The following is a 10,986-nucleotide window of genomic DNA, read 5'->3' as shown; positions in this document are numbered from 1 at the left end:
TTTACAGATTCCAGAGAGGTTGGATACAGATACTTGGATTTAGTGTGAATTACCCGGTCTATGCTTAAATAAACCAGAAAATTGACTAAGGGGGAAAAAAGGCAGGGTTCCTCGACTAGGACTCACTCTGTAGACCAGATTAGGCTGGAACTCAAGAGACGTACCTGCCTCTGCCTCGCCAGTGCTAGGATTGATGGTGTGTACCACTGTGCCTGGCTAAAGTTAGAGGTTTTTAACAACACATACATATCTATTTTCTTTATAACAAATGAAACCAGAGAGAGAACTTTTAATTCCCCTCAACCAACCCTTTTCAGCCCACCTCCCCCAAATAACTAATGTATGGCATTTATACTCCCCTACCTCATTTCTCTGATCAATCTCTCTTTCTGTCTATCTACGTTTATGGGTATTGTGTCTGCATGCACATCTGTATACCAGAAGAGGACATGGGATCCCACAGGGCTATATGGTTAGACGGTTGTAAACCACCCGATGAGTACTAGGAAGTGAACTCAAAAGAGAAGAGCCAATGTTCTTAACTGCGGAGCCCTCTCGCCAGCCTCCTAATCGAACATTTTAACAGACCATGTAAGTACGTCTAAAGTCGGGGTAGGATTGCTACCTGCCTAATCCCGGAGAGCTTTAGGGAGTGAATGGGAGAAAACCAAAGGACCCGATTATGAACCCCCATGTGGAGATGATGCGGCAGCCACTGACCGTGACGGGCATGTGGAGGTTGAAGGTGCTTTGCTCGGGGTAAAGAAATGAGTACAGCTTATTAGGGTGGACCATGGCAGACTGGGTCACCCCGAGACTACGCCCGCTTCCTTGGGTAGTTGCCAGAAAATCCAGTGGGGCTGGCGTTTGAGTTCTGGAATATTCCATGCATACAAATGGTGTTACCTTCACGGGACAAACTATTCTACTTGGGGGGTGACTTTGGAAACATGCTTAGATTGTTAGGAATTTTTTTTAAGATTTTTTTTTCTGTTTCACTCCTGTTCCTTTCTGTTGTCGGTGGGTTTCAATCGTACCAACAAATACCTGTTTCTTGTTTTGTTTTGTTTTGTTTTCTGGTAATTAGGTATCACTCCCTACACCCCACATCCTCTCACCCAGGCCCCTCACCCCTCCCACCCCCGCGAGTCCTGGAAAGTGGAACAGTCCAAGAGCAAACCTCGCGAGAGTTTCAACGAGACTTTGCCTTCGCGCGTCTTTTTTTTTCTCTCTCTCTCTCGGTTGGTGCCATCTTCAGTGAGAAGCAACTGGTGTCGTGTCTCTGTCGCTGCTGTCTCCATAGTGCACTTGGTTGACGGACTGGTCTTCTGACAGGTATGTTGCAGCTTATACTTTCTCTGGCCACTAGCTCTAAGAGAGGTGAGACCTGGTTTGGTTTTGGGGGGATTTTGTGGGGGTTGGGGGTCGTGTCCTAGGGAGATGGAAAGCCATCCAAGGATGACAGGGGAAGGGCAAGCTAAGGGACTGATGGGAGGCTGAAGTCCCCTTCGGGTGCATACAAAGAGCCACAAAGAGGTTCTGTTCTTCCAGGACCAGCGGAGCCCCAAAGGCACTCAGCTGCCATGAATCCCGATGATGATGCCACCAGTGGCTTCCGGCATGCCAAGGTGTTAATGTTCATCAAGGAGCAAATGGCCAAGCATGCCAGAGGCCCCGAGTTCTACCTGGAGAACATGTCCCTGTCCTGGGAGGAGGTGGAAGACAAACTCAGAGTCATCCTGGACAGCAGCGAGGTGCCTCGGGAAGCTCAGGAAGCCTGTGCCTGGAGCAGCCTGGCCTTGGGTGTTCGCTTCGCTCTCCGACAAAGCCAGTTGCAGGGGCGCAGGGTGCAGTGGCTGCATGACTTCGCCAGCCTGCACAGGTCGGCGGCACAAGTCTTGGCGTCAAACCTGAAGAAGCTCACAGACCAGCAAGAGATGGAACGCAAGGAGGTGGCCTTCCAGCTTCATTTGGCCCACAACAAACTCGCAGAGCTGCAGCGAGAGCGAGACCTGATGAGACTGAAGCTCCTACACGCGGTAAGATTACCTCCTAACTCAGTCTTAGCCCCACCCCTACACCCGTACCCCATTCCACCCCTACACCTGTTCCCCATTCCAGGAATGTGTTTCAAATCTGCTCACTTCTCTCCAGGAGCTGAGGGCTGTTCCAGCTATACAGATGCCAATTATGACTAGTGTCCCTGCTGTTGCTGTTCTTCCTGCTGTTGCTGCTCCTCCTGCTGTTGCTGTTCATCCTGCTGTTGCTGTTCATCCTGCTGTTGCTGTTCATCCTGCTGTTGCTGCAGCTGCAGCTGCTGCCACCACTGGAGGGGCACAGGCAGGGCCAGAGATACAAAATGCAGGAGAGAAAGAAGAGGTGACAGCTAGTCATACAGCAAAGGAGATGGAAGGGGCTATAGCCATGGCTGCCCCTAAGGCATCCACATTGGAGTCGAAAGGAAGCATCCCAGAGCATCCTGGAGCTGAGGAGTGGCAAATTTATCCCCTGGGCTTAGAGAAACAGGAGGAGGAGGAAAGGAAATCTTTGGGAACACACACAAATCCTGACTTCACGCAATTGGTTCTTGGGTCCGCAGGCTCCCCACAACCTGTTAAAATCCAACTCCCTGTCTCATTTACGTATTCATATGAAAGCCCCTTCCCTGTCACACCCACTCCATCCCCACCACCAAGCACAATCATAGAACCTCAGATGCCTCCCTACTTCATGGCCACTGATATGAATATGTCCGAAGCTGAGGGCCCAACAGTGTACCTCCAGGATCCCCCTAAAGTTAGCTATGATAGTGAACCCCAGCAGCAGAGAAAAATAACATTTTGCATGCCTGGGAATTGGGATTGCCCTTGGTGTAAATCTATGAATTTTTCAGGGAAGGATGCTTGCTTCCACTGTGGGAGGCAAGGCTGGCTGCCAAACCCACAGTGAGTTTAAAAAAATGTGATACAGAACAGCAATCTCCCAAAGGGGAGATCAATTTTCAGAGGTGGGAAAGGGAAGGGGGCTTCATGGGAATGGGAGGGGAGGGATAGGGTGCAGGAAGGGCAAGTTTTGATTATTTCTTTTGTAGTTCAGATTGTTTGCATTCAGTACCTTTGAACTGCTTCAGTGAGTGTGTATGTGTGTTTGGGTGTGCATATGTATATCCCCTTCTGGTACTGCGAAATATACAATACACCACCCTTTCCACATACCTAGGCTTTAAGAGATAGGGCTATAGTGGTTATTCAACCCATTCTAAGCCAAACATTTTCAGGCTGGAGGATCTAAACAGAAGTAGCTGTCTGAGAGAGGAGTGGGTGGAGTCAGTGGAAGTTGGGCCCAGGGTCATAGCCAGTGACAATGGAGGTACACCCCATTCCTGGTCCTGGCTAAGGTAGGGAACAGAATCAGCTGCTTTCTAGACATTTTTAGACTGATACTAGTAGGAGACTCCCAAGAGCTGACAAATATAAAGAGACACGAGGAGTTGATCAACTGGCTTCCGAGAACTCAGCTACTTTTCATTTCTCTGCAGTTGTGTTAAATAAAGTTCCGTTTTTATTTAAGTCACTTCTCCTTAATTTTTAACAAGTAGTGTTCTGAGCAACTATATCATTCTCATATCAGCTAACTTTTCTTTTATATCTTGATTTTTTTTATTAAAAAAAAAAAAAACAAGGGCTCATATGACCCAGATTGGCCTCAAACGCATTATGTAGCTGACTCCAGATCCTCCTGCCTACACTTCCCAAGTGTTGGAACTGACAGGAGAGTTGAAAAAGTGGATAGCAAACAGTGGTGACTCTTTTATACCAAGGCCCCAGGAATAAACTGGATAGGACACTTATGTTCTGCAGGAATTCTATTGCCAGAAATAGCTCAAACCTGGGGTGGTTGTTCCCAGGAGTGAACTGGATAGGAGACTCGAATTCCGAGAGAGTAATATCACAAGAAATTAAATAATCAAATGAGACCTGGAATAAATTAATCTCAGGTTTATGCTTGACTCAAGTTAACATGGCAGAGATCTGCCACCTGTAGGAGAGTTCTGAGAGACTACAGAGGATGCTAGCACCAGGTACAAGCAAGGATTTCTATGATTATACAGGCTCTTAACAGAAATCTTCCCTAGCCCCATTGGGCAGAACCAGAGACAGATCTGAACAGGAAACATGCCAACTGCTCCAAGGTGAGTCAGCTACTGAGAGTACACAGAGGGTTTGCCAGTCCATATGGGCCAAAGCATAGTGCTAGCTGGTGGCATTTTCTCTTCCAAGTCAACATCATGATAAATGGAGGAGAACGTGGATTTCATAGGCTCTCATAGGATTTCAGTGTATTCAGAAAGTAGAACAGAACTCTATCTCAGTGGGAGGGCAGTGGTGGAGGAAGGTAGGAGTGGTGGGGGTAAAAGGTAGGAGGGGGCTCAGCCTGTTTCTCTCCCTTTATGGCTATAAAGTGTGTTGAGGGGAATTATATGTGTTTTAGCCCTCAGGTAGAAGGAAGGAAAAGGACTATCTGGACTGGACTGAGACACAACTGGAGGAATCCTATTTCCCAGAGACTATAAACCTGGAGAATATGAAGCTGTTGTGGCCCATGGGAAACCTGTAGCATCAGAAATGTGATTTGGGGTTGTCTGTTATTGGTGAGGAAACAGATGCCTCCAAGATTGCAAGCCAGATCCCTATCCTGCAATTTTTGGAACACCTTTTTGGGCTTGCTGGATTTGGATAGTTCTTTGCTGTGGGTTAGGAGGTCCTGTGTACTGTAGGGAGTTCAGCAGATTCCTAACCTCTACCCACAGTATGTCCATCTGGGTGACCTACTCCTTACTTCCTACTCCTGTTGTTTGGTGTAAGATAAAAACACTTAAAATTCTTAGATATCTATATGTATGCTATATGTAAATATGTTACAAGTTTATATCTATGAAGTCTATATTTCAGTAACTACTGAAAAAATGGAAAAGACATTTAGCAAACAGGCAGGGGAGAGAAGGCAGTGTGGTATGTGGGTATAGAATACAATACAGCAAAGTTTGAAAAAAAAGGTTTTTCTTTTTGTACTAAAGTGTTTTGAAAGTAATAAGGTGTTCATGAAAATAAAAGCTATTTACCCACTTGAGTTTGAAAGGGCTATTTCTTTCTCAAGGATAGGCAAAAAGGACAGCAGACACTGATATCTGGCAAAGAGGTGACATACCAGGGGTTGGCAGCTGAGTGAGTGTTTGTGTGTGTGTGTGTGTGTGTGTGTTTATTATGCTGACAATGCACCTACAAATGAGTGAGGTCAGGAGTCCTGCGCAGTGAAAGGACTTCACCTTAAGGTATTTATGAATTTAAGAATAGGACATGGACAGAAAGAAAAGGATCTTCAAGTTGCAGGGAGTAAAGGAGAACCAAAATGAAAATAAACTTAGACATAGGAGTCTGGTCAAAATGGATTGCTCTTCTGGGACTGAACGCAAAACTTAAAAATTTACCACTCTCATTTTAGCAGGAAGAACACATACTAAAAGAGAAAAGGCAAGAGGGATGAAAGGAGTTCTTAAATTGACTCATCCCTACCCATTTAGGGCTTGTAGTATCTCCCCTTGTACTGTTCAACAGTACATAGATAAACTGAGTCCTGGCTCTAGTTTTTGGGTTCAGTCTTCTGGAATTGTAATGTCTGATTGTGGGGCTATAGGACCATGGGAGGAAGCCTGGGCTTCGGCTGAGCTAAAGGCTTGATGCCCCGGAGACACTGAAGGTATGGTAGGACCTCCGCCTGCTCCTGGCACCAGGCCCCTATCAAGTAGCTGGAGCTATCCCCCACAGATTTGTGGCTATCAGTCACATAAGGGAAATGCCCCAAGCCCTTCCACATGTAGACGAAGCATCCCTAATATCTCAGACCAAAACAATAGGAAAAGAGATGTGACCTACAGAGCCATAGTCTAATCTCCTGTAAAAGGCTCTCTGCACTCCCAGCCACAATTACCACTAAGCCTGCTGCCCATCAATCCAAGGACAACAATCCCAGAGGGTCTAGACAGAGCTCCTCTCCCCCCTACACCCGTGGCTATACCCAGCCACTGGGCCCCAACTCCACTCTCAGTTCTTCCCCAACTCCCAGTGGTACCTGGATGTCCAAGAGCCTGAGAACCCCAAGGCCCTGGCCTCCTCAAAGGCCTGGGGATGCAACTCCCCCCGACCCCCACCCCAGCCTTCCCTGGCTCTCCCACATCTCAGACTGGACTTTCCCACCCCAGAGTGGTGCTTCAGGGTTTCCTTACAGCCCAACATCCACCCCTCTGGAGCCCCAGGGGAGGCGTGGGATAAGTGCAGTCAAACTCCGAAGTTCTGTCTCCCCAGCAGCTGTGCCCAGTGGCAGAGCGGACGCAGGCCAACACAACCTAAGATCTGATAACCCTGTCTTTATCTTTAATACTTTCAGAGTTTAAAGCAAACTTGAACTTACTTCAAGTTACTGTTTTTGCAGTTTGAAGTACGCAGTGCTTGACAGAACAGGTGTAGCTGACACACTGACAAACTGTGCAATTGGAAGGATCTAAAGGAGATGAAAACGCAAAAGTAATTTAAGAGGCTCCTTGTTTTTTCTTTCTTTCTTTATGCCACAAAAATATTAATTTACCTCTTAAAATTCACTCCATTTTGCACATGAAGAAAGTAAAGACAAAGCCGGGCGGTGGTGGCACACGCTTTAATCCCAGCACTTGGGAGGCAGAGGCAGGCAGATTTCTGAGTTCAAGGCCAGCCTGGTCTACAGAGTTGAGTTCCAGGACAGCTAGGGTTATACAGAGAAACCCTGTCTCGAAAAAACAAACAAAAAAGGAAAGACAAAAAAGATTAAAATAATTTGGTCAAGGGTATATTGGTAGGGTAACCAGGTCTGACTCCAAGGTCAAACTATGTACCAGGAAGGAAGGTAAGCACTTAGTAACTCCATGAGAAGTATTATAATCACTATTATACTGGGAGACCAAGTGACTTCCCAACAACCTTTACTATATATAACATTTTTTTAAACAGTTTTGTATGTGGTATATGTATGTGTTCACATGTATATGTACATGTGCTCCCAATTAGGAGGTATACATGTGCATAAATACCTATGCAGGTGGATACCAGAGTTCAAAATTGAGTATGTTCCTCTGTTGCTTTCTGCCTTATCTTTTACTTTATTGTTTTTTTTGTGTGTGAATTTCACATCATTCACTCCAATCCCATTCATCTCCCATCCCTCATTATCCTTCCTCTATCCTTGCAACCTTCCCCTCCCAAAGACAAACAAACAAAGTCTCACTGTAGAAGCTGCATCTTATCACAGTGTGTCTCATAGTGTACCCTTTTGTCCAAGTAGCTTTACTTACAAATGTTCGTTGCAATGAAGCATTGCAATGAGTCGTTGCCCTGTGTCACGGAGATCCTGCAGCTTTGGTTCAGCAGGACTGGCCCCTTCATGTGCTCCAGCAATTCATAGGCAGGGTAGATGTTAGAGTTGGCCAAGTAAAAGCCCTAGATCTAGGCCTGGGTGTTGGCTATATCCTGCAAGCTCTCCTGCACCTGTGCTACCAGGGCCAGCTCTCCTGCTTGTGATAGATGGGTCTGGCTCTCCCTCACCTACACACTACACCTCAGACAGCTCTCCAACACTGCCCTGGAGAGGGGAAGGACCAGCTCTCCTGCTCTCACAACCTCAAGCCATTCATCAGCACCCTGGCCACCAGGGCCAGCTCTATTGTGCTGCCCAGGCGAGGTACAGGGCCTACCTTCCCAAAGTACTGTAGCCCTTAGGGCTAGCTCTCCCAAGCTGCACAGGCAAGGAGTTGGTTGTGCCCATGTTAGTGTATGGCCAATGAAGGGGTAGGGCCAGCTCTCCCTCACTGCCCAGGCAGGGGCAGGGCCAGCTCTCCCAAGTGCTACAGCTGGGGAGAAGAGGGAACAGCTCTACATAGCCCTTAGGTATCAAGAAGGTCCCAGGAGGCAGCCCAGACCAGGGACATCCACATGGCCTTTGGTGGTAACATGGGACATGGATGTCAACACAGATCCCTGCTGCTTTAGGGCCATGACCCAGGCAAAGACCTGTATTCATGTGTGCCATGGCCTCAGCTAGCAGCACGAGCAACTCAACATCAGGCTCTTCCTCACCACCCTTGTGTTTCCAATTCCTCCTCTCTTCATAGGATACAAACCATTCCAACTCTCTCTCTCTCTCTCCCAACTCTCTACCACATACTTGTTCATTGTGGTGGTGCCAGCCTACATACTGCCACATGATCGCTAGCATATCTCTGGGTGTCTTTCATGCGCTATATGGTGGAGGCAGGCATATCTCCTTCCACCATATTTTTTTTAAGATTTATTTATGTTCATTTTGCGTGCATGGGTGCTTTGCTTGTATATGTATGTCTGCGTACCATGTGTGTACAGTGCCTGAAGTGACCAGAAGATGGTCTTGGATCCAGAGTTAGAGAGATTTGTGAGCTTCCATGTAGGTGCTGGAAATTAAATCTAGGTTCTCAAAAAGAGCAGCAAGTGCTCATATTTGCGGAGCATCTGTCCAGCCCCATATGCCTTACTTTTAAGACAGGTTTCTCACCACACTGGACCTCACCAATTTAGCAAGACTAGCTGGCCAGAGAGCTCCAGGGATCCTCCTTTTTGTGTTTCCTCAAGGCTAGGTAGGATTCTAGGCATATGCCATCATATCTAGATTTGGTGGTCTGTGAGAGTAACATGTAAGGAATCAGTTTCAACAGGTTACTACATAGGCTTATGGCTAATACACACACACACACACACACACACATACACACACACACACACACTGAGATGGCTACTCAGTGGAAATTTGTTGTATAAGAGAGGGACCCTTTGCATCCTAAGGTCCCAAACCTTGAACCCATAAAAAGTATTGGACAATAAAGAGGAAAAAAGGAAGACAAAAGTGACCACTTAAAAGCTAACTAGTGTCTGATGCCCAGTTCACCCGACCAGATGAGACTATTCATCCAAAAACTGAAGGAGAGGTTAATTCAGAAGAGACCTTGAGACTGGGACGAAGCTTTGGTGGCTTTAGTAAGTAGGACATAATCATTGTAATGTAGGAGAAAAATTTAAATAGAGCCAAATGACTTAGACTAGCCTGTGAACTAGATTTATAAGGTGCTAAAACAATCAAACACAGATTTGGAGTAAGAGGAGGTCAACAAAGGGATCTCTCTGAGTCACTTGGAGGCAAATGTAAACAGATTTTTATTTAGCTGGACTTCCTCAAGGGAAAAAAAAATGATCAGAGACAAAATTCAGTGCCCTTACAGCCTGACCAGCAATTCTTCACAAAGGTGGGTATAAAAAAAAAAGGGAGGTGGGTATAAAAAAAAAAGAGAGAGGAAGGTGACTAACCCCTACTGCACCTGTACTATAGAGGAAGGAGGTCTTCAATTTTAAAAACCTCCCAAGCTGCTTCTCTAATGGAGTGGCTAGGGACACTTGTAGGTCATGACCATTTACAGAGTTACTGAAGGGCCCCATGCTGAATTGCAAATTTATTAGTCTTCTATTAATGTTAAAAATATTTATGTTTGAGTGGATCCTGGAAGCAAGTGTGCCTCAGTTCCTGGTGGCCTTTAAGAGTACCAGAAGCAATAAATAATCAGTTGGTAGATACACACACACTCTCTCTCTCACACACACACACACACAGATGGTAGGTTAAAGGGATTAAACTTGATTAAAGATGGGCAGTTGTCTTCCTTGAATGAATCATGCACATTGCTCACTGGGTAAGTATAAGCATAGCTAAGGAGGAGGGTAATAATTACCCCATTAGCTTCAGTCCAGACTGAGCAGCAAAACGAGAAAAGGCTTTCTGAGAAGTGTCCCATGCACAGCAGCCAGATAGCTGATACAAATGGATGCAAAGCCTGTATAGTGTAGTATTCTCTCAGTTGTTACAGCAAGTTTTACGTTAATTTAACACAAGCTAAAGTCATCCAGGAGGAAGACACCTCAACTGAAAAAAATGACAATCTTCCTTTGGGTCCCCTAACAATTGGAGTAGAGGCTGTCTCTAACTCGGTTGCCTGCAATTGGATCCCCTTCTCCTAACTGGACTGCCTGATTGGGCCTTAGCAAGAGAGAATGTGCCTAGTCTTGCTGGGACTAGATGTCCCAGGGCAGGGTGGTACCCAAGGGTGGGGGGACTTCCTCTTCTCTGGGGAGATGGGGAGGTGGTAATGGTGAGAGGAATCTGCAAGTGTGAGACTCGGAGAAGAGGAAGAGGGCTGCAATTGGGATGTAAAGTGAATAAAAAAAATAAATTATTGGGAAAAATACTGTAAAAAAGAAGACAGAGAGAGGGAAATAGAGGGAGAGAGAGGCAGGTTACCTCCATAAGATCAGGCTATAGAGAAGCCTGTACAGCATTTTCTTAATTCATTATTGATAGAGGAGGGTCCAGCCCATTGTAAGTGATACCATCCCTGAGCTTAGTGGTTGCTTCTTAGTTAGGGTTTCCATTGCTGTAAAGAGACCCCCATAACCAAGGCAAATCTTATAAAGAAAAATATTTAATTGGGAGTCGCTTATAGTTTCAGAGATTTTAGTCCATCATCATCATGGTAGGAACATGGCAGCATCCAGGTAGACATAATGCTGACACCATGAGCCCTCAACTCCATAATCCTGTAGCTATCAGTCACATAGAGCAATGCCCCAAGCTCCTGGTATTCTGGCTGGACTCCATCCCCACAGTTACCTGACTATAGCCAGGTCTACCCTACCCCACAGTTACCTGGCAACTAGATAGCCCAGCCCACTATAAAAGGGGCTGCTTGGCCCTTCCTCTCTCTCATAAGCTCTTGCTCTTTTTCTTGTCTTTACTCACCTCTTGCTTCCTCTCTCCCCCTCCCTTTCCCCTCTCTCCACTTGGCCATGACTGGCCTTCTCTCCTCTCCTCTCCTCTCCTCTC

The 10,986-nt window shown here is 46.2% G+C and overlaps 1 protein-coding gene and 1 long non-coding RNA gene across 4 annotated transcripts in view; one reads left to right on the top strand and one right to left on the bottom strand.

Moving 5' to 3' along the window:
• The first annotated feature begins 1,236 nt into the window (after positions 1-1,236).
• On the top strand, positions 1,237-5,125 carry LOC116088981 (testis-expressed protein 13A-like). Of its 2 annotated transcripts, XR_004118091.1 has the most exons (4): positions 1,237-1,335; positions 1,552-2,039; positions 2,155-4,192; positions 4,492-5,125. XR_004118091.1 is itself a non-coding variant. In XM_031368765.1 (3 exons), the coding sequence occupies exons 2-3, from the start codon at positions 1,584-1,586 to the stop codon at positions 2,947-2,949; spliced, it is 1,251 nt and encodes a 416-aa protein (XP_031224625.1). In that variant the 5' UTR covers positions 1,237-1,335; positions 1,552-1,583; the 3' UTR covers positions 2,950-5,125. The 2 variants fall into 2 exon arrangements, 1 of the variants encoding a protein (XP_031224625.1); XM_031368765.1 differs by having other exon boundaries at positions 2,155-5,125.
• LOC116088996 overlaps positions 1,850-10,986 on the bottom strand; it is a 26,130-nt gene continuing 16,993 nt past the window's right edge. For both annotated transcript variants that reach the window (XR_004118096.1, XR_004118093.1), the window contains exons 3-5: positions 6,469-6,558; positions 2,145-2,326; positions 1,850-1,994 (exon numbers count right to left, since the gene is read on the bottom strand). This is a non-coding gene — a long non-coding RNA (uncharacterized LOC116088996). The remainder of the gene's footprint in view (positions 1,995-2,144; positions 2,327-6,468; positions 6,559-10,986) is intronic.

Source organism: Mastomys coucha, chromosome X (assembly GCF_008632895.1).
Source record: "Mastomys coucha isolate ucsf_1 chromosome X, UCSF_Mcou_1, whole genome shotgun sequence".
Lineage (NCBI taxonomy): Eukaryota > Metazoa > Chordata > Mammalia > Rodentia > Muridae > Mastomys > Mastomys coucha.
The sequence above is the reverse complement of the archived record's forward strand: the minus strand, read 5'-3'. Positions and strand labels throughout refer to the sequence as shown.

Coding starts and splice junctions, on each gene's coding strand:
- LOC116088981 (XM_031368765.1), top strand. CDS start 1,584: ATGAATCCCGATGATGATGCCACCAGTGGCTTCCGGCATGCCAAGGTG. Junction 2,040..2,154: donor GACTGAAGCTCCTACACGCG/GTAAGATTACCT, acceptor ACTTCTCTCCAG/GAGCTGAGGGCTGTTCCAGC.